The sequence below is a fragment of the Talpa occidentalis genome, unplaced genomic scaffold, assembly GCF_014898055.3.
Source record: "Talpa occidentalis isolate TD23 unplaced genomic scaffold, MPIMG_talOcc4v2.1 talOcc4.12, whole genome shotgun sequence".
NCBI classification, from domain to species: Eukaryota; Metazoa; Chordata; class Mammalia; order Eulipotyphla; family Talpidae; genus Talpa; species Talpa occidentalis.
In genome coordinates, this window is record NW_023601212.1 from 59323166 (window position 1) to 59346960 (window position 23795).

The 23795-nt window shown below is 36.4% G+C and overlaps 1 protein-coding gene across 2 annotated transcripts in view; it reads right to left on the reverse strand.

Moving 5' to 3' along the window:
- The window catches only part of RABGAP1L (RAB GTPase activating protein 1 like), a 572843-nt gene that overhangs the window by 159875 nt on the left and 389173 nt on the right, over window positions 1–23795 (reverse strand). For both annotated transcript variants that reach the window (XM_037507999.2, XM_054693457.1), the window contains exon 18: window positions 17982–18023. In XM_037507999.2, coding sequence (XP_037363896.2) covers window positions 17982–18023 — 42 coding nt within the window. The remainder of the gene's footprint in view (window positions 1–17981; window positions 18024–23795) is intronic.

A 23795-nucleotide genomic window follows, 5' to 3' on the forward strand; every position in this document is an offset into this window, starting at 1 on the left:
TCTATGTTTAGTAGGTCCAGAAATCTCCATACAGCTCTCCATAGTGGTTGGACCAGTTTGCACTCCCACCAACAGTGCAGGTGAGTTCCTTTTTCTCCACAACCTCGCCAACATTTGTTGTTGCTAGTTTTTTTTAATATGTGCCATTCTCACTGGTGTAAGATGGTATCTCATGGTAGTTTTGATTTGCATTTCCCTGATTACAAGTGATGTTGAACATTTTTTCATATGCCTGTTGGCCATTTGCATTTCCTTTCCAGAGAAGTATCTTTTTAGCTCTTCTGCCCATTTTTTGACTGGATTATTTTCTTTGTTTTTGTTGAGTCTCATCAGCTCTTTGTAGATTTTTGTGATCAGTCCTTTATCATTAGTGTTGTGTGTAAAAATGTTCTCCCAGTTGGTGGGGTTTCTCTTTGTTTTTGTTATTGTCTCTCTTGCTGTGCAGAAGCTCTTTAATTTGATGTAGTCCCAGCTGTTTATCTTTGTCTTCACTATCACTGTTTTAGGTGATGTGTCTATAAAGATGTCTTTGATGTGCATATCATGTAGTGTTTTGCCTGTATTTCCTTCTATGTACTTTATGGTTTCAGGTCTTATGTCTAGTTCTTTAATCCATTTTGAGTTGGTTTTTGTGTATGGTCTGAGGTAGTAGTCAAGCTTCATTCTTTTGCATGTAGCGACCCAGTTTTCCCAGCACCATTTATTGAACAGACTTTCTTTGCTCCAGTGCATATTCTTTGCTCTTTTGTCAAAGATTAGTTGACCATAAATCTGTGGTTTTATTTCTGGATTTTCTGTTCGATTCCATTGGTTTGTGTGTCTGTTCTTGTTCCAATACCATGCAATTTTGATGATTATGGCTTTGAAGTATAGTTTGAGGTCTGGGAGTGTGATGCCTCCATTCCCTTCTTTTTTTTTTTCAGGAGAGCTTTGGCTATTTGTGGTTTTTGGTGATTCCATATGAATTTCATCAGTAATTGTTCTATTTCTTTGAAGTATGTCACTGAAATTTTTATTGGAATAGCATTGAATCTGTATATTGCTTTTGGTAGGATGGCCATTTTAATAATGTTTATTCTTCCAATCCATGAGCAGGGGATGTCTTTCCATTTCTTTGTGTCTTCTTCTATTTCTTTTAACAGTGTTTTATAGTTTTCTTTGTATAGGTCCTTTACCTCTTTTTTTTTAGATTTATTCCCAAGTATTTGATTTTTTTTGTTTCGATAATAAAAGGGATGGTTTTCTTTTTTATTTCTTCTTCTTCAGATTTATTGTTTGTGTATAGGAAGGCTACTGACTTTTGCGTGTTGATTTTGTATCCTGCCACTTTTCTGAACTGATTGATGAGTTGACTGATTGATGAGTGGAGTTTTTGGGGTTCTCTATGTATATTATCATATCATCTGCAAATAGTGATAGGTTGACTTCTTCTTTTCCTATTTGAATTCCTTGGATGTCTTTCTCTTGTCTTATTGCTCTGGCTAGGACTTCCAGTATTATATGAAAAGCAGTGGTGAAAGTGGACATCCTTGTCTTGTTCCAGATCTTAATGGAAATGATTTCAGCTTTTCACCATTGAGAACGATACTGGCTGTTGGCTTGTCATATACGGCCTTTATGATGTTGAGGTATGTTCCTTGTATCCCAAGAATTTCAAGGGCTTTTATTATGAATGGGTGTTGCACTTTGTCGAAAGCTTTCTCGGCATCTATTGATATTATCATATGGTTTTTGTATTTCTTTTTGTTGATGTGTTGGATAACGTTGATTGATTTTCAGATGTTGAACCATCCTTGTGGCCCTGGCATGAATCCTACTTGATCGTGGTGAATTATCTTATGGATACATTGTTGGGATAGCTAAAATTTTATTGAGGATTTTTGCATCAGTGTTCATTAGCGAGATTGGCCTGTAGCTTTCTTTTTTTGTGTTGTCCTTGTTTCATTTTGGTATTAGTGTAATATTGGCTTCATAGAACGTGTTTGATATTATTCCTTCCTTCTCAATTTTTTTGGAAGAGTTTGTGAAGGATATACACTAATTCGTTTCTGAACATTTGGTAGAATTCATTTGTAAATCCATCAGGTCCTGGGCTTTTGTTTTTGGGAAGGTTTTTGATTACCATTTCAATTTCGCTGCTTGTAATTGGTCTGTTTAGGTGTTCTATTTCTTCTTTATCTAGCTTTGGGTGATTGTAGAGTTGTAGGAATTTGTCCATCACCTCTAGATTGTTGAACTTGTTTCCATATAACTGTTCATAGTAGTTTCTGATTATTCTTTTGATTTCTGCTGTGTCCATTGTGATTTCTCCTCTTTCATTTATGATCCTGTTTATTTGTGCTTTCTCCCTTTTTTCCTTTGTGAGCCTGGCTAGGGGTTTGTCTATTTTATTGATTTTTTCAAAGAACCAGCTCTTGGTTTCATTGATCTTTTGGATTGTTTTTTTAGTTTTGATTTCATTTATTTCTGTTTTGGTTTTTATTATTTCTTTTCTTCTACTGGTTTTGGGTTTTTTTTGTTGTTGTTGTTGTTCTTTTTCTAGTTCTTTGAGCTTCAAGATTAGTTTGTTTCTTTGAGTTCTTTCTTGTTTCTTGATGTGAGCCTCTATTGGTATATATTTTCCTCTTATTACGTCTTTTGCTGCATCCCATACATTTAGGAAATTGGTGTCCTCCTTGTCATTCAATTCAAAGAATTTTTTAATTTCTTCTTTGATCTCCTCATTAGTCCAGTGGTCTTCCAGTAGTGTGGGTTTTAATCTCCATGAGGTAGGAGAGTTCCTTGCCTTCTTTTTATGGTTTATTTCTAGTTTGATGCCTTCATGGTCAGAAAAGATGTTTTGTATGATTTCAATCTTGGTGTATCTGTTGATGTTTGTCTTGGGTCCCAGTATGTGATTAATCCTGGAGAATGATCCACGTGCGCTTGAGAAAAATGTGTACTCAGATTTTTTTGGGTTTAGTGTTCTATAGATGTCTGTTAAGCCCAAGCACTCTAGATCCTTATTTAGAGCTTTAGTGTCTTTACTTATTTTTTGTCTCATTGATCTAGCCATTGTTGATAGTGGTGTGTTGAAGTCTCCCAGTAAGTATGTGTTTTCTCTGATGTCTGTTTTCAGAGATGACAATAGTTGTCTGATATATTTTGGTGCTCCTTCGTTTGGTGAATATATGTCAATGAGTATTATTTCTTCTTGAAGTATTGTCCCCTTGATCATAATGTAGTGACCGTTGGGGTCTCTTTTTACCTTTTTGAGTTTGAAATCTGTTTTATCTGATATGAGTATAGCTGTTCCTGCCTTCTTTTTTGGTCCATTTGCTTGTAGAATTGTTTTCCATCCTTTAACTTTGAGTCTATTTTTATCTTTTGCAGCTAAATGTGTTTCCTGGAGACAGCAAAAGGTTGGGTTTTGTTTCTTAATCCAGCCTGCAACTCTGTGTCTTTTTATTGGAGAGTTTAGTCCATTTACATTTAGAGTTAGTATTGATATGTTAGCATCTGTATTTGCCATTGTGTTTGTGTTTCCTTTGATTTTATTTATTTATGCTTTTAATAACTTTTTTTTTTTGGCCTTCTTTCATTGTTATTCATCCCTATGAGGTTCTGGCTTTAGGACTCCTTGTAGTATTTTTTGGAGTGGGGGTTTAGTCGTAATTAAATTCCAGAGTTTCTGTTTGTCTGGGAAAGTCCTTATTCTTTCTTCATAGAGGAAGGAAAGCTTTGCAGGATAGAGTATTCTTGGTTGTCATCTGTTGTCTTAAAGTCTGTTGACTATGTCCCTCCACTCTCTCCTTGTCCGTAGTGTTTCTTTGGAGAAGTCTGATGTCCGTCTGATTGGTTTTCCTTTTTATGTTATCTGTTTCTCTTCTCTTGTCAGCTTCATTATTTTTTCCTTGTCTTGGATTCTTGGGAGCTTTACTATTATGTGTCTTGCTGTATTTTTCCTTTCATCATGGAAGTTTGGTGTTCTTCTTGCTTTTTGTATATCAATTTTCAGCTCCTTCTTCACGTTTGGGAAGTTCTCTTCAATTATTTCCTTGAATATTTTCTCTGTTCCTAGGTCTCTCTCCTCTCCTTCTGGGATTCCTATAATTACATTTCCTTTCCTCATTTAGTCAGATAGTTCCCGAAGTCTTTCTTCAGTCTTTTTCATTCGTACTTCTCTTTCTTTTTCTGTTTTGGTTCTTTTTATTTCTGTGTCTTCAAGAGTGCTTATTCGTGCTTCCATTTCCTCTATTTTGTTATCACTGCTTTTCCCAGCATTCTTTAGCTCTTCTGTTAATCCTTTGATCTCCTACATTTCCTTCATTTCCCTTTTTAGGAACTCAATTTCATTCTTCTGAGTGTTGTTTTCCTTAATGACTTCCATCAGTTTTTTCATCACAGCAATTTTAAATTCTTTTTCTGGAAGGCTCAGAAGTTCTTCCAAGTCACCGTAGTTGCAAGCTGGTGGGTGGTTTTTTTTGTGGTGTGTCTTTTTTCTGAGGTGTTGCTACTTTGCTTGTAGTTTTTCTTTTCCCTGCTGCCTGTCTTCTAATTTGCCTTATGCATTAGAACACTGTGCCGCTGGTACTAGCTGGCATCTTTTTGGTGTGTTCTTTCGGGAGTTTCAGAAACTGGCAATCCAAACGAGTCAAAAACTTATGTCAGAAGTCTAGTGAGGCAGTGGTACTTTGAGTATGTTAGTGGTCACTGTCACAGAATCTCTCCTCCTTCTGAGTTTAGTTACAAAGGTGTGTCTTGAAGTCCCACAGACTTCCCTGGAGGTGGGGCAGCTGAATTGCACTCTGGGTTCAAAATCTTTGGATCCTCCTCTGGGCTCTGACTTCCTGTCAGGTGGGACCAGGCTTGTGGGGGCCTTTAGCTCACCTCTGACTGTGCAGGGAACCTTCTCCCTCTGGCTCCATGGGGAGCCTTCTGCCAGATTCAAGCAGTCTTTATTGAAGAAAGGTCCCTGTTCTAAAATGGCGCTTTGGAGACAGGCACACTCTTCTGCACGCCTGGTCTGCCCTGGCCTTGGAGGCCCGCTCCCACTCTGGGTTCGTACTGCTGGCCAGAAGGGGCCTGGCCTTGGCAAACTTCCCAGCTCACCTCTGGCTCCTTCCGGGAGCCTTCTGCCGGTTTCAAGCAGTCTTTATTGAAGAAAGTTCCCTGTTTTAAAAAGGCGATGCAGGTACGCACTCCCCTGCGTGCCAGGTCTGCCCAGGCCTTGGGTGCCCGCTCCCCCTCTGGGTTCAGACTGCTGGCCAGAAGGGGCCTGGAGTGGGCGAACTTCCCAGCTCACCTCTGGCTCCTCCAGGGGCCTTCTGCCAGTTCAAGCAGTCTTTATTGAAGAATGTCCCTATTCTAAAATGGCGATTCAGAGACAGATGCACTTTTCCATGCACCTGGTAAGCCCTGGCTGTGGGTGCCCGCTCCCCCTCTGGGCTCAAACATATCCACTTTAGCATCTCTGCTATGCAACACTTCCCACTCACTGTGATCGCAGATCATTTAATATTGAGTAAATGAATAAATGACTGATGTTTAAATGACAAAATGAACTACATATTTAAAATAGCTAAATTTTAAAAAGATGTATTAGTGGCCTCCCTTGTGGCGCAAGGGGTTAAGCACCACAATATGAAGCAATCGCAGCCTCTGTAGCATGAGTTTGATCCCAAGCCAGCCAGGGAGCAACCCACAGAGCGCAGCAGACCTCTCCTGACTTGCCCACTGTTCCCCTCAGCAGTGTACTTCGGTCAATCTGCCTGGTCTGTTCCCCACTCTGTCTCTGGTGAATCCTCTAACCCCCCCCCCCCACATCTCTGGCTTGTATCCCAGCTCTTATATGCATAAATAAATAAATCTTTAAAAAAAAAGATGTATTAAATGATAAGCATGTATTTCCTTTATTTAAAGTCTAAATTAGTAAGAAGAAAGGTGAAAATGAAAGAGCAATGTTTATGAATTTCTAAGAAGGGGAAAATAGTGACACATGGTAAAACAGTGTTAAAGTCTTAAGAAAATAAATAAAACCCAGTTTTAATTTAATAATATGTTTACTATCAGTTGGTTGTTCCTTCAGGAACAATAAATCCTATCTGGGGAGTGATAGGCTCTTATCAGACAGGCTCATTCTAGTTCAATGAACAAATTTTGTAGTATGGACACAAATGGAAGTCTAGAAGCTACTGTTTTTAATTTGGATTTTAATGTATAAACTATACTGGGGAGGGGAGAGTTAAATAAACAATAATTTCCAATTCACATGGAAACAAGATACAGGTGTTGATGGAAGGGAGTAACTTACTTCTGTATTGCAAAATCAAATTAAAATTCTCAAACAAAGGCTTCTAAGCAATGTCAACATGCACTAAGCTAGTATTAACATAAAATAACACCTTTAAGAAAACATCTGATTGACAAGTTTATGTGCCCAAGGGCAGATGCTCAGATTTGACTAATAATAGAATTGAAATCAAATTCAAGACAATGACACAGAAATCAGTGTAGTAGAAGGAAGATATGTCCATGTTTTCCTAGTAAACGACAGATTTAGAGAAGGTAAAACCTGCAAGTAAATTGGCTAAGATGTTTGAAATAGAACTAGCCAATCAAGATAAACAAATTAACCAAAGAATTAAGTTGCAATTTCCACTTGTTATACATTTATAGATACTTTTTATTTCCTTTTTTACTGTTAGTGATACCCCAAGTTACAACACTCTAATCATGAATCATGGGTCAATATGACATATAGTAAAAGTTGGAAATATCTAACCAACCCTCAAGAACTGAAAGTGTAATGTATATGCATTCCTTTATGTGTAAGGCAATGGGACCTAATAGTAGGTGTAATGGTTTGAGGAAGGGTCTGTACATAGTCATGGAGAAGCACAGATTATAGTGTCATGACTGAGTGAGCACTTGAATACACATGTGTTTTTAAAAATACATTATTGTCCAACAAGAATAAATCAATTGCAAGTGTGGTCAGCAAGAAAATTTCTTTTATATCTTCTTTACTCTAAAATTGCCAAACATAGCATTAAACACCAAGTCAAGATAACCACAATTACATTTGTATATAGGTAATATATATACATTTATGTACATATAACATGTAAGTACATTATATAATTACACATAATGTATAAGTACATTATATAAGTATATATAAAATTCTTCCACGTCCTGGTTCTCACACGGACCTGCCGCTTTTCCGCCCTATAACTTTTTTTTATAAATTATTTTATATAATTCTTACATCGTTTTTCATTTTTGCATAATGTATGCATTTTCATTTTGGTTATATTTTCTATAGAATTCCTAACCCCTTTTTCTGACCCTAATCCCTCTTCTCCTACCCCTGCCCCCCACTGTAGTGTGTCTCTGGTCTATAGTTGCTTATCGATTTTGATTTTTACTTTATTGCAATTAGTCTTTTTCCTGGTCCCTTATTTAGGTTTTCTAAATTCCTGCTATGAGTGAGGAATTTTTCTAAGAAAAGAAAATTTAAAAAAGAACTTTCCAGGAACCTTTTAAAACATCACCAAGGACAAAATGGGTCCTATTTGAAACACATCACCTTCCATTACTTTATAATTAAGGAGGGAGACATTTATAATTTAATACTTAAGAATAAACTGATCAGTGGCTTCCTTTCCAAGATTGATCCATTAAATGGGAACTGACTCAACCACACAGGCTTGCAGTGTTGTGAAAGCCTCGCAGCACCCACTTCGCTCCTCACCCACCACCCTTCCATATCCAAGTTGCCCTCTTCTATGCTCACTTTATTATGTATTCCTGGCAGTTCTATCTGTTCTTGGCTTTGTAGTCAAGTTCTTCAAACTCATCCCAGGCCAGCTCTGCTTGACAGCCATGCTTCCTTCAGTTACCACCTTCAATTCACCTCTTTAACTCCCAACTTTTAAAGGATATCACCATCTCTGGCTAAAAGATGCTCCAACTACCAGTCCCATACCTGCTGGGATCATTCTTTCCCACTTCCTACCACAATTGGAGGGCGATCTCAGACTGGATATCTCATAGACTGGTGATGTTGGTAAAAAAAAAAAAAAAAAAAGGAAAATCTGAGATACGCATAATAAATTAACAAAGAGTGCTAAGGAATAGAGTGAAGTAATAAAATTAGCCAATCTATAGTTATTTAAAGAAAAGGGGAAAAATACTGAGAAAGATGTGCAAAGATGTTCAATTACCAACAGAGAATGGTGGCACTAGTTTCAAACTGAGGATTATCATACATTGTGAATATTTGAATATCTCATGTCCTAGAATAATTTAAGTTTAATAACTTCACTGAATCATCCAGTGAAGTACTGACTCAGGAAGAGCTCAGAATGTACGTAGGTTCTTAGGTAGTATTACCTCTCATCCGCACCCAGATGGGCTATACCCACAAAAGTCTAACACTTGCTGATACAGATGGAGACCCATGCAGAGACACAGAGCTTGCCCAGAGGAGAGTAACAAATTGACGGAATAGTTTCAAAGAACTTCTCTCAAATTCTTTAAATAGCATTTAAGTAAAGTAAAAGCACGTATTTAAAAGCACTTAATTTAGCAGTATTTCCTTCAAGTTATCTTTGTTTGAGGTTGTAATGTAAAAACAGAGGCAGGTAAGTAATGACTAGAGGTTGAATGCAAGTCCTACTTGAAAAACATGTAAATTTTGAAAGATTAGAAGACTATTCTGGAAAGAAAGCAGACAAGCCCAAGGTGTGGTGGCTAAACTAGAGTTCACTTTTCTAGATTAGGTGGAATAAAGACACACTTTGAGGTCAGAACTATCCATGAAAATTGGGTTTGGAGGATTTTCAGGACTAGACTAAGGTATCTGAACTCCATTTTTGATCTTCAGGAGTCAGTGAAGAGCTATTAAATACAGGGGGGAATACTGTTGCTTGAGGGAAATTAAAGCTTATTAAATTAAATTAAAGTGTGATTGTTTAAATAAAACAGTTTTGAATTTGGGAAACATGGGATTTTTGTATTCAAAATAAAGAAGGTTTGGGCATATACTCTATGCAAAAAGATTGTATTCACTATATAAAAAAAATAAGAAATACTAATCTAAAGAAGAAAGTGGTTTCATTCTCCCCAATATAAAAATATATCTTTAGAGAAAAATTAAAATCACTGCAAGTTTATCTTAGATGAGTAGAACTACCTAAATACAAGGGAAAAGGATAAAGGATGGGGTTAATTCCATGGGCCTTTGCTACTTTATGCATCAATCCTGGAATTAGGAAAGTTTTCTATATATGCAGAAATGCATTGGCATACTGGGGGATAAAAAATAAGCTTCAGACTGTCTTTAAGAAATAAACAGTCTAATTGGACAATGTGGAACATACACATATGAAACATCTAAACATAAAGACAATGTGTTAGCTTCAAAGTAAATGATACATTTTATAATTGCAGAAGATATTAATTTCAGGTAAGAAGGGTCTGGAATTTTAAAGGAGCAGTGTCAAGTCAGAACATAAGGACTAGGAAGGCTCTGTACAGAGAAAAAGGCACATGATATATGAAATAAAGATGCTTCCAGGACATAGTGCTGGAGTATGAATGAAAAGATGAACACAGCTTACCAGACATGATATACAGATCATTATGTATGTAAATGATGCCCCCTGGTGTTGTGCTGCAAATAAGCAGCTCATAGGCACAAATGTAAGATGATGGTGAAAATGGCAAAAAAAAAAAGGCATCTGAGGATTATATAGAGGATGGCTGATAATAAAAAATTGGAGCCAGAACAATTTAATTCACATCTGCTAATGATTCATTTTTTAAAGTTATGTATGCATATAAAAATAGTTCATCTTAATTTTTTAAAGATATATTCACTTTTTATTTTTTCAGCTTAGTACTTTACAAATTTGTTTCATTTTCTCATTGCTGTACTGTTTCTGTGGAGAAATCTGCTGCAGTAACCTATCCTGATTCATATGCCCATATTGTATCTTTGTGTTTGGCTGCTTTCAAATTTTTATCACTGGTTTTGAGCAATTTGATTATGGCATTTTTTTTTTTGTTTATTTGGAATACACTGAACTTGGGTCCTTGTATATATGGTTTTCATCAAATGTTGGAAAAACATCAGCCATTATTTCTTCTGCCCCTTTTCCTTGCCTCTTCTTCCTAGGACCTCAATTACTTAACAAGAAGCCCTTTTGAGATGTTTACTGTTACTGTTACAATTTACTGTTACTTTTTAAAGAAACTCTGCATTTAATTTTGAATAGTTTCCTTTGCTATCTCTTCAAATTAATTTTTTCATCTGCAATGCCTCATCTCTCATCAGTCCTTCTCAATATACTTCTTAGTTCTATCAAATACTGCAATCTTTATTTCCTGACATTCAATTTGGGTCTTTTTTATACCTTCCATTTCCTTACTTAACTTTTTGAAGATTTATTTATTTATTTACACAAGCACTGGGTATAGTCAGAAGCGTGGGAGGATGACAGAATTTACCAGAGCCAGAGTGGGGAGCAGAGCAGGCAGACTGATGAAATACACTGCTGAGGGGAGCAGCAGGTGCAGCAGGAGAGGTCTGTGTGCCATGTGCGACCCTCGCCGGTGGCTGGGGATCAAACGGGCGCTGCAGAGGCTGCGGGCAGCTTCACAGCCCAGCACTCAACCGCTGCACCACCAGGGGAGGCCCTCCTTACTTAACTTTTTGAATAAAGTTACAATTGCCATATTAATATCATTGCTAATATTATATAACACTTGGCCTTGCACCACCAGGGAGGCCCACATTTTTTATTTTTTTAACACATTTTTTTAAATGCTTGACAGAAATTAATCTTCTCTCATAAGAGTTTGTGAAACAATACAAAAAACAGATACAAAAGAATATTTGATTTAATTGTACTAAAAATGAATACTAGCAACTTGTTTTTAGTCCCTCTTTAAAATCCCATTAGCAACATCCTTGAATATGAACAACCCATTGACCTAAATTAATAAAATGTTATTGTGACTGTGTATGTATGAGGGTATGGGCTAGTTACAGGGCAAGCCCAATGTGAAATGGGTTGGCCTGACTGTGGCCTAACCTGTGCACATAAAAGGGACTTAAAATGAAACTCAACTACAGGCACACACAAAAAGTTTAATAAAAGGTTTATTTATAAAAAGAAAATGGGCCTCCCTAGTGGTGCAAGGGGTTGAGCACAGCACTATGAAGCAATCCGCAGCCACTGCAGCACAAGTTCAATCCCCGGCCAGCCAGGGAGTAACCCACATGGTGCAGCAGACCTCTCCTGTCTCACCCGCTGCTCCCCTCAACAGTGTGTTTCAGTCACGTCTGCCTGTTCTGTTCCCCACTCTGTCTCTGGTGACTCCTCTCACCATCTCCGCATCTCTGGCCTGTACCCCAGCTCTTGCATGCATAAATAAATAAATCTTCTAAAAAATAAATTAAAAATGTGTTAATTATTGATATGATTCCTATCTATTCATTAAAGGATAGAGGTTGTATATAGCATATACAGACTCTCTCTCTCTCTCTCTCTCTCTCTCTGTGTGTGGTGTGTGTGTGTGTGTGTGTGTGTGTGTGTAGAAACACATATGTATAGAGCATGGACTGATGACAAAGTAGTCAAGACAAATTTAGAACCTTAGAGACCGTATTTTCCTGTGACCTTATTTCATAAATTAGAAATCATCCTCAAACCAGCAAAGGACTTGCCTTGGCCATTCTTCCTGCCTCTAGTGCATGCTGCCCACCCTGTCTAAAATGTTCTCTTCTATGTTTAGTTTCTAGCTTTGGAAAATCTTCCTTTGTTCTCCCACAATGAATCCAGTAGCCTGCCTTTGGAGTCCCAAAGAAATCTGCTTTAAAGCCCTGGGGCAATCACACTGAATCATAACATCTACTTGCCTGTCTTTCCCTAGACTCAGTACAATGTGAGGGCATACACAGTCATCTCCACATGTTCCCTCAGCTAACTCAGGGACTGTCAATAGTAGGTTCTTGCTGAGTGTCTGCTGGATAAATTAACTAATTAACCATCACAGGCTTCCCTCCAGGAATGTTGGGTTCAAGAATGCAGGTGATAAGTTAGTCTTGGAATGAAGGCAGAGCACAAATTCATTAAAGACAGTGGCATTGCAGAGGAAGATGAAGATGAGAGAGAATTTTAAGTAAAAAGGAGGAAAGTTTGCATGAGTTTGGGCTAAGAGTACTTAGTTTTCTCACAAATTTGGATGTCATTGCTTTTAACTCTGTCAAGTGACCTCATATTTCTTAGGGTGTATTAAGTTCAAATTAATTACTATTTGGAAACACAGTTTATTCAACTATCCTCTCTCCCTGGCATTTTGGATTGGCTCATGAGAAATTGCCTCAAAAATTTAAGTTGTTGTATAATACATACATGGGACTATAATAATATATATTTTTCTCTGAGCTAGACCCCTAATCCATAAAATGCATAACATCTAGAATTTTAAAACACTGAAATTCCTTTAGCGCCATATACTAGTTAGGTTTTTTTTTTTTTAAGCATTGACTAGATAGCATAATAAAACTAACCTATCATGAAACTGAAGATATATAACAAAACAAGTATTCAAGCAAATTATACTGGAAGGGAAACCACTGTAAAAGAATAACAGTATCACAGAATCAGAGTGATGGACAATTAGCGGGGCTTTCCTTATCAAGAAGTAGTGCTTTGCTGCCACCAAGTGGACAACAGGCTTTCCTTCACAGAAGTGACAAGACTACTGAAATGTGTAAAAATCATAGCAAACCCAAAAGAATGTTTGTTGATTGCTTCATTTTTTCTCCAGGACTTTAAATGTCTAATTTTGTAAACTAAACAGAAACTACAGTCTTAACGTCAGTAGATGTAACCATCTTCAAGCACAGAAACAAGAACTTTTAACCCAAGTTGGTAAATCCAAGATGAGAGAGAACTGAAATCATCTATTTTCCAATTTCAAGGTATTATGTTCTTCAATTCCCTTGTATTTAACTCTATATGGCATTCACATGTGTTCCTGCAAGGACAAGTGTGTCTCTGGAGCATGGACTGAGCCTTCTTTCCAAAGCCAACAGAAAGAGAATGGGGTTCCCTTGAAAAAAGCTTAACTAATCAGCTCTGCGCTAAATAATGACTTATTTTTTTACTGTTTCAAATAAACGTCCAAGTTCTAGATTTTTTTAATTCTCTATTAAGTCTTTCCCACCATTCCTCTTCTATCTGTTTGAAAATATTATTATAACTAAGATTTATAAGGATGAGCTATGCCTTGTAATTAAGTTTTATGGTTCAAGTAACCCTTGCTAGTCCACATGAATGAGATGAATGAAAATCCACAGCCCAACCAGGTACCTCTTCCTACCTCTCTTTATAAGGAGCCCCTCATTGTCCTCAGGAACTAGGGGTAATTCACACAGGCCTTGTTGGAGCTGCTGCTACAATTCTAACCTGTACATGGAGATGGAGGAGCACAGGGACAAAACAGACAAACCAGTAGTTGCTAACAAAGGAAATGAGGACAATGCATTTTCTAAGTGTGACTGTGAATATTTGTTTTAATGGAAGATGTGTTTTTTCTTCTGTTTCTCCTTGTTCTCTCACTACATTATTTGGATAACTCATTTTTGAATGTTTGATCACAGTATAGGAGATGCTTAAATGCACACTGCAATCACCTGGGTAGTTTTTTAAACTACTGATGCTTGGGTAATATCTATATATTCAAATGAAAATGACCTGGGCCACAACTCAGAATCAGAAAAAACTTAAAAAATGATTTTAATACACAGGTGATTCTGATATGCAGTTAAGCCTGAGCAACTTAAGCCCTTGTCTAAGCAACACTTGAGTATTTCTACTCTTTTGATTCTGGAATGCATCTGCCTGCATTAGATATTGGCGGTGGGGATGGAATGGGAGGAGGCATTCAAGAGTATTCAATTTAAACAAATCCCTTGGGACTTTAATAATTCTTTAGTGCACTAATGATTAAGAATCACGTTGAGTTTTATTGCTCTAGGATTTAAAATATTGTGACATAATTAAAACAAATGGGGACAGTTTCTCTTTTTTTTTTGGATTATTGGGCAGATTTCTTTTTGAGGTAGGAAGAAAGGAGAAGATTTTTATTTGCTCATTTGCAATAAGAGGACTGTCAGATACCACTTTAAACAAGTTAAGAAAAGGAACTGTCTCCACTGGTATATTCCTATCATTAAGTACAGCACCTAGCTTATAAATGGTGTTCAAAAGTCTTTGGTTAAATAAACAAACAAAATGAACAAATGGCATTGGCATATAATGCATTTCTTGTATCCTATGAGAGTTTTCAGTAGAAATAGGTCAGTTGATAGATAAGTTGAATATTACCAATAACAAAGTTATGAAAGGTGAAAAAAAAAAAGTCAGCTAAAAGGGGAGTGGGGGAGATTACTTTAGTACAAGTACAAGAAAGCAGAAAAGTCAGGATGGGACACCCTGAGCATGATGTATAGGAACACTTTCAGCCACTGGCAGCAGGTAAGTGAAAGGTTTTGAAAGGCATACAAGGATGAAGAAAACAAAAGGCTCTGACTCTGATGGAATTCTAGATAGATTCCTGGAAGGATGACACAGTAACATAAAAACAGGCTGATATAAGGAAATTTTGGTTAAGGAAAAAGTTATTACAGTTAAGTATTTTGATTTTTGTCTGAAATATGAATCAGAAATGCACAATTTGAACAGGAAAAAATATTGTAATACAAATACACTTTCCATTTATCATATAATGTGACAATCTTTCTAAAAGTTCAATACTGAAATAAATGGTGTAGGGACAAACAAATGAATAATCTCTGAGAGAAAACTTCAAAATTAAGCACCTAGATTCCACAGCCCAAATGTACACAAAGATTCTTCTTTCAAAAATAAGTCTTATACAATGTCAACTATACTTCAATAAAGATTAATTCTGACTGACCACCTCCAATATATTACAACATCCTACACTACGACGTCTCAACATTTTATGTATCAAATGAATGAGTCTGGGGACTTTACCTAATCTGCCTCGTGGGTCCTACCAACATCCTGACAGCCTTGATTATAATGCTACTGCAAAGATCACACTTTTGGCTCAGCAGCTTTTTAGCTACCTAATGAACTATTTCTAATCCAAAAGAAAGTGGCTCCCATTCAGAAAGTGGGCAACTTTATACTGAACAACAGAAACAATCACCTGTATCATTGCCGCTTGGAAAAAAATTTATCAATCCAGCTTCACCATTACAACGCTAAAAGACATTTGGCAATTTGGGGAATTAGCTTCCTCAATTATCAATTAGGGGAGAAAACTAGATGCTTTTCTCTGGCTAATAATTATAACAACTTACAATTCTCTACAAATAACCTCTAGATATTTAATGTGTGTGAATGAGAGAACCAATGCTAACAATTAGAACAGAGTAAGTACTCAAGAAATATTACTTCCCTTTCTGCTTCCCCTCAACACAAGAAATATTTCTAATACAGAAAAACAGAAAGTCCCTCTGCAGCTACACTAAAATTAGTTAGACTGATATCACAAGCACTTTGAAGTATCCCTAAGCTTGTTATTTTTATATAAACAAATGTACATTTTTTTGGCACATTGACTTAGAAGCAAACAGTCACTGTTACAGCTGTTCATTATACTTATTTTCCAGGTGGAGGCAAATCAGATTAATAAAGCATACTTCAATTCAGTTTCTATATACTGTCTCTGTGTGGGATCAGCTCCGGGATTCATGCTAGGAGGGATATAAAGAGGCCAACAGCAGTGAGAAAACGCCTCTTTTTATCATATTAACTAATCTAATTTTTCAAGAGGATATTAGATGAGTATCGGTAGAGAAAATACAAAAAATCTTTCTGCCCAGTGGCCACAGAATGTCCTCTGCAAGGTCATGTCAGGATTAAAATGGTCAAAAGTAATGAAAATAATATAAACAAGTCAAATTATTATAAATCAGATATTAACTCAGAGTAATAGACTGCCACTGAGTACAGATCCAATATCCAGAGGGGTAGTTTTCACTCTCCCTCAAAAGGACAGACTAAGCATATGATCATCCAAAAAAAGATTTTTTTGATCTTTCATCCAGAAAGATCATCAAAAAAATGAGGAAAGGCATTTTAGGAAAAATGTAATATCTAAAGGTTTTTTTTTTTTTTTTTTAAGATTTATTTATTTATTTATACAAGCACTGGGTACAGTCAGAAGCGCGGGAGGGTGAGAGAATTCACCTAAGCCAGAGCGGGGAGCAGAGCAGGCAGAAGGACCAAGGTACACTGCTAAGGGAAGCAGCAGGCAGCAGGAGAGGTCTGCGCGCCATATGGGACCCTCCTCTGGTGGCCGGGGAGCAGCCGGGGATCGAACCGGAGCTGCAGAGGCCGCAGGCAGCTTCGCAACCCAGCGCTCAACCACTGTGCCACTGGGGAGGCCCTAAAAGTTTTTTTAATAAAGTTAGGTGTGACAGAAAAAATCAGAACTGTGTTGGACTTCCTTACACTTACTTTATGCTTTAATATTGTTTTTCATCTGTATTACATAACTGTTTTACTGCTTAGGCATTCTCAAAGACTTATTCCAGCCCTATACAGAAAGTATCTTAGACATTTTTTGATTGTTTGTTTTGGTTTGTTTTAATGACAAGAAAAAAACCTAAAAGTAGAGATCCATGACTTCATTAAAAGATATGTGCAAATGTATTTGTGTTATTTTACTGAGAATATTTAAAATACTTTGCTAACTTCTAAAATAACTGTGGCAAAAGTATTGCTCATACCTAACCATTTAATGAATAATTTAAAGTATATATTATGAATGTCACAAAAAACAACTGTTTAACACAGTAAGAGATGAGTAGCAGCAACCCACTTCCTGAACTGTATAGGGTCCATATTATGTTTGTTTTGAATCATGGTATTTAATGATTAAGTATGGAAGCTCTACTCAAATCCCAAGAAGCTCTCTGAACGTATCTATTTATCATCTTCTGGGAGATGTAGATATGGGAATTCAGACACAAATTATGACTTATCTTGTGAAATCAATGGTAATCACAATAATTGCAGTGACCATTTATTAGGCATTAAACACTTTTAGACACTATGTTAAGCACTTTTATGTATCATATTATTTAATTTTTACAACAATTCCATAAATCAAAAGTTTCAATTATCTGAGCATTTACACTAAGGTCACACACTAGAGCTGAAATTAGAATGAAATCTGTCTGTATCCAATGTCTGCAATTTTAGCCTTTTTTTTTTTTTTTTTTTTTAAGCAGGGAAAGGGTTAGCTTGCATCTTTTATAAACAAGGCAATTATCACCTCCAATAACAGAAAATCATCTTTGACTGAAGGGCAAATGCTGACTGGGTTATTTTCATTAACTCTGTAGCAAATGTTCTGCTTTTACCACACTTTAAAAGCTGCATTGATATGTTGATATAAAATCCAGCAAGGTAATTAAAATTGAATTCTAAAGTGTCTTACAAATTTCTGAGAAAGCACAGCAAATTGAAATGTAGCAGTTTTATTTTTAGTTAGTATATTAAAGATATTAAAGAAGCTTTCTAATAGTTTCAATTATTAATTGAAATTCTGAGCTTTCAGTTATGTTTAAGTATTTCCACGGATGTTATTATGGTAAGAAGTATTTCAAGAAAAAATTTGGCATCATTTTGACAGAAAACAGGTTCTAACTTTTTCTCTTATTTCATCCAATTCATGAATGAAAACACCTTTATTGTTACTGGAAGGAGGCCTATAATGGAAAGAATAAATGGATTATAAGAAAAGCAGAGGATGAGGATCAGAGTTCCTCAGAGAAATTTTGTGTGTATGTGTGTGTGTATGTTCAAGAGCCTGGAATGAGTCAAAGATTATAAGTTCTAAGGGCAAAGAGGTAAAATAGCTTGGTAAGATGAAAACAGACTTACCTTTAGGAGAGCCAAGGCTACATGAAAAATTATGTTCAAACCCTGAAACAGAAAAAAGAGTCAAAATCAATATCGTCATACTCATTATAATTTTATTAAGAATTTTCCCAGGACTTCCATACAACTTTAATAAAATCCCAAAATTGCTTTCATCTTCACATACAATAATCATGAGATTTTTTTTTTAAAAAAAAAAGGTAATTGTGTTTCCTGAGAGGCTTATTGCAAATTTTAGGTACTATTTAGTTAATGTCTCACATAGAACTGCTGCTTATTATATTTTATTTCAATCTATTTTGGGATTATTTGCATAAGCCTAAGGTTTGCAAAAGTCAAGTTCCTTGATCAAGATGACATGATGTAGAAGCCTAAAATTAACTAAACTGTATGAGTCCTTGTTTATACATCTGGGTGATATGGTCAAACTTCCTGTGGCAGAGAAAACAAACAGCGTGGTTGCTAAGAGGACATATTGTATGAGGGGTGCTGTAAGCATCATTCTAGATTTCCACTACTGTTCTCAATGTTTTGCAGTTTAAGTATTTGCTTTCCGGTGGTATTTGCACATCTAGAGGTAGTTACTAAGGGCTATTTGCTAGACTTCCTTTTCCATTTACCCCCTGAAAACCAGAAAAATGTTTCTCTAGAGATAAATTAAACAGATATTAAAAAGCCAATCTGGAGGTAAGTTTTAACTCTGTGTTCAGCACAATGACTCTGAAGAGAGATTGAGAAATTAAATTAAAGACAGGGAAGCTTAAATGCTCAAATAACAAAATCAGAAACAAAGTTGCTATGGAAATGTGCCGTGCTGTCTCCCTGCCCATGCAAGTAATCATACATGAAAAGAAAGATCTTTCAAGTATTTGCTAACATCTCTCATAAAGTCAGGTTCTCATAAAGAACTTCTAATAAACTATCCTTTTCTGCCTTCAAAATCAGATATGAGGGTTAGGATTAGGTAGTTGGAGTATATTCCTGTTATAATTTGCTATGTTATGTTATGTAATCTTTTATTTTTAGCTACCAAAAATATGAAGTAATGGTGGACAGGATGAACGATAAACACAAAATATATGGTTGGTGGCTTTGGGTTTACTCAGTCAACTCTTTAAAGAAACAAAAGCAGCAGGAAGTAAGTATAAGCAGGTCAGGAGACAAAAATGAATTGACATAATTCATCAGCACACCAAATAATGATCTTCCACTGGTTCTGAATGCAATTTACCAATAAAGAAAAAAGAAAAAAAAAAGTACTATACATCAAAAAACTTGGGTTACAATTAAGAAAAAATTGCTTTCCCAATTTAAAGATGAAAAGATGCTACTAAAGATGAGAAAGACCCATACCCTACTCTCTCCACCCTACATCACAACTGCTTAGCAATACAGAATTCTCACAATCTGATATCAGGACCAAATACACCATGTCTCTGGTTCATGCTTTTTTAGTCACAACTCAAAATGTAAGCCCTTCTTGTCTCTAATTTTTCCTATAATGTTCTGGTTCTTTCTCCCATTCTGCTGGTGCTTCCCAAATCCATTTCAGGGTACTCTTTGGAAACTCCACCCCTTGTTCAATCAGCTCTGCTACATTATCAACCATCCTGCCAACATTCTCCCCACTTCTTGCTTTCATAATAATAGTGAAATCGCATTGATTCTTATAACAACCTATATTATGATTCTCACTTTTCAGACCATGAACATGAATAGCCTAATGTATTAGATATGTGTTTAGTAGCAGGCTAGTGATATTCTCCAGCCTCCTACGGTCTAGTTTGACGGCATTTTCACCACCTTGCTAAGTATAACATATGTAGTCGGTACTTCTTTGTTGACCAAATGATTGAACTATATTAGCTAGCCCAAAATTTCTTAGATTTAATTTTTTTTTCTGTATGGATGCAACTAGACCAACTTACAGAATCATCATCAAATTACAGTAAAAAAAACTTTGTTGTTCAATTATCTCAAAGTCAAATTACCAGACAAATAAGCTATGAAAAATACAAAAAAGAACTTAGATTAAAAAAAAAAATCAAAACTTTTAGGTAACAAAAATAGCTCTGAACATTAAAAGACAAATTTATTCAAAATTTTGTTGATACTCACTTCAAATTAGTATGGTGATATGATTTTGTGTTTATACATACCAGAAGTAGCAAACTAAGGTACAAAGTACATATTAGATAGGGTTAAGCACAGGAAGCCTGCAGACACAGTTGTCAGAACTAAAACATTAGATATGACACAGATAAAAGATATTTTTAAAAATTACAAAATGCACAGCTGTCTGGGTCCACTATTGGACCCAACAACCATTCAATAGTTAATGTTAGTTGAGGACAATAATCCAGCAGTATTAATGAATACTTACATGATGTTTAAAATATTTTGCTTAAGAGAGCATAATACATGTTTTAAATAAAATGTAGATTTTTTTTAATTTTGGGAAACTAAAAAGATAACTTTTGGTATGCAGGAAAACTTTAGGTAAGTAAACTCTTTAAACAACTTCAGCGTAAAAAGGTTTTTTTGTATCTGCTTATATGAAGCTCTAAATATTTATCCATAAAACCAAGCAAAATAGACTTCACAGGCCTTAAACTAAAGCAGTACAGCTACACTATGAAAGACAAGTAATTCTGAAATTGTTGGAAATCAGGAAAAATTTGCTATTCTACTAAGTTGATTTTCTAAAAGAAGCATAAAGGCAAACGTTAGTTGAATATTTTTAAATCTCTCTCTCTTTTTTTTGCTTTTAGATAAGATATTCTCATTCAGAAATATAATTATAGGCATCATTAATAATGGGAATCTTCCTCAGGCTAGCATTTTGTCAGTTCAAAGGCAGGGTATTAAAAATATTTTGGTTATAAGATGGCTACAATAGGTTGACCCACAGCCTCCTTGACAACAATGAAGTGAATATAAGCAAAAATCAAAATCAACAGGCAACTATAAACCAGAGACACACTATGAGGGGGGAGAAGGGAGTAGGATCAAAAAAAAGGGTAGTGGGAATTTTACGGGAACTGTAACCAAAATGAAAATTACATTGTACAAAAATGAAAAATGATGTAAAAAAATATAAAATAAATTAAAAAAAAAAGACCCATTACACTGCCAGGTCACCATGAGCTAAATGCCACCCCCCTTTGAAATACATTCTTATTTTTTAAATTTTATTTATTTTTATTGAAGTAACATTGGTTTGCAACATTGCAAATGATTTAGGGGAATAGGCTTATATCTCTTCAGATGTAAATCACCAAACCAGAACCGCCACTAAAGCACCCATAGTCCTTTACCCTAGGCCATTGGGCCCGCTCTGCCCTTGTTTCCTACCAACCCTCCTTCCCCACATTTGCAATAGTTTTTATTTATTTATTTATTTATTTATTTATTTATTTTATAGAGGCATGTTTATGCACTGGGTACAGTCAGAAGTGCGGGAGGGTGAGAGAATTCACCAGCGCCAGAGTGGGGAGCAGAGCAGGCAGAAGGACCGAAGTACACTGCTGAGGGGAGCAGCGGGCGGCAGGAGAGGTCTGCGCGCCATGTGGTACCCTCCTCTGGTGGCCGGGGAGCAGCCGGGGATCGAACTGGCGCTGCAGAGGCTGCGGGCAGCTTCGCAACCCAGCGCTCAGCCGCTGCGCCACCAGGGAGGCCCTGCAATAGTTTTTAGAAGAAAAACTATGTCATTTTTTCAAGAAGCTCCCCACCCTTTTCTTGAATATGTGATTGGCAGCAATGTTTTTGTTACTGAGGGATAAACAAGTGCTCCCCAATAGAAGTAAAAAGGATTTAAACATTTAGAAAACAAGAGTAAAAATAACAAGTGAATACATCATTATGACATTTATATAAAGGTACAACTCCAAATACAAGATAATAAGAGTAAATATCTACTGAATATTTTCTATGCTTAAAACCTGAGTTAATTACATAGAAAACATGTCTTTATTAATCCCATGACAACCCTAAATTCCATTTCATACACAAGGATATTATCACTTAGAGAAATCAAAGTAAATTTCCCAAGGTTACATGGCTAATAAGTAGGTTTTAGCTATGCAGTGTAACTCTAGATATCACACCTAACCACTAAGTAAAAGAAGATGGACCAGTGAATAAGTGAACCAGGGAATAAATCTCTTGGTTGGGTATCATTTAATGTGTTTTCTAGTCCTAAAGGATTAAAGTACATTTTTAGAGAGGAGGATAGAAAGATAAGGTTATCTTCTATCAAACCCAAATTTTATTATTTGTGTCCATTTTGAAAACACAAGTAGCTGACTGCCTACAGGATGTGAGACAACAGAAACTCAGTATATTGTGGCAGGAAAGGGTCACCCACGCCCCTCCAGTGACAGTAGATTGAGATCAGTCTTATGTGCATGCAGAAGTGCTTCCTTAACTGACTGAGATGTTGCTGTTTCAAAATTCAGTCACAGCCTGGCAAAATCTTCACTTGAAAGGACACCTACGAGTAATTGCCCCAAATTAAATAATTGCTCCAAAGTGCAGATCATCCTGTTCCTGGGTAGGCCAACAATTGAGCACCCACAATGCTGCATAAAGGAAGGCTGACAGCAGAGTACTCACTGAAACAAAGACACGGAACATTTTGGCTCTGACGAGCAGGCAATCGTGGGCTCAGAGGGAGCTGACAGATTGCGTGAGAAGATGTCAAAAACTGTACTGACAGCACTGAGAACAAATGCTGAAAGGTAGTGTCAAAAAGTGTCAAATGTGCATCAGTATACCTGGGGCCTTAGGGATCAAGATAAAAGGGAAACAGACAGTACTTGTGGAAAAGGGAATCCTAACAACAAGGCAGAGAGAAATTATCAACCAGAAGTAGCCAAGGTAAATAGCAGGCTCACAAACAGCTACCGCTAGAGGAAAGGGGTGTGGCTCTTTCTGACACAGCCCCATGGCCCAGCCTACCCCAGGAATGGGTACTAAATGAGATAGCACATAAAAAGGATTATCAAATGAATTAAGCAAATGCTAAGTACTCAATAAATGCTAACAAACATTATTAGGTTCATGTGTTCTACAGCCTATCATATTTGACATTTTGTGTGTATATATATATATATATATATATATATATATACACAGACATATATATTTTTTTACTTAGTCCCCTTAACAACTCCATGACATCACTGCCACCATATTAGAAATCTGGAAACAGATTCAGAGACATCACACTGCTGGTAAGTGGTAAAGCCCGGACAGAAACTTATGCCTGTCATACAAAAACAAATACATGCTTTTTTCACTAATTCCATCTCTTTTGCAAATTCAGTGAGACTTTGTTTAGGTATCTATGATGAATTAACACTGGTCATAATTCTCCTACTCTGTCCCACTGAGCAGTAGAAGGAGGGGTTTCTATTCTCTCCTGAATCTGGGCAGACTTTGCTACTTCTTTGACCAACACAATATGGTACAAGTGATTATGTAAGACTCTGGGCCCAGGCCTGAGACTGACAGCTTCCATTTTCCCCTTTCTGGAGTGCTTGCTCTTGGAAGCCAGTCACCGTGTGAGATAAGTACTCTCAGATCTCCCCATGCTCTAAGAAACCAAACAAAAAGGGAAGAGCCTGCAGATCAAAGATGAACCACATGTCAAATCCTTCCAAAACTCCTAACTTAGGAACCTGTCAACAAAATAGCTTTAAAATTTTTAAAAAACACTTTCATTGTGAAATAATTTCAGATTTTGAAAAAAAAAAAATGGTATTAAGAGTCTCTGCACACCCTCCACCCAGCCACATCAAATGTTAACCTCTTACA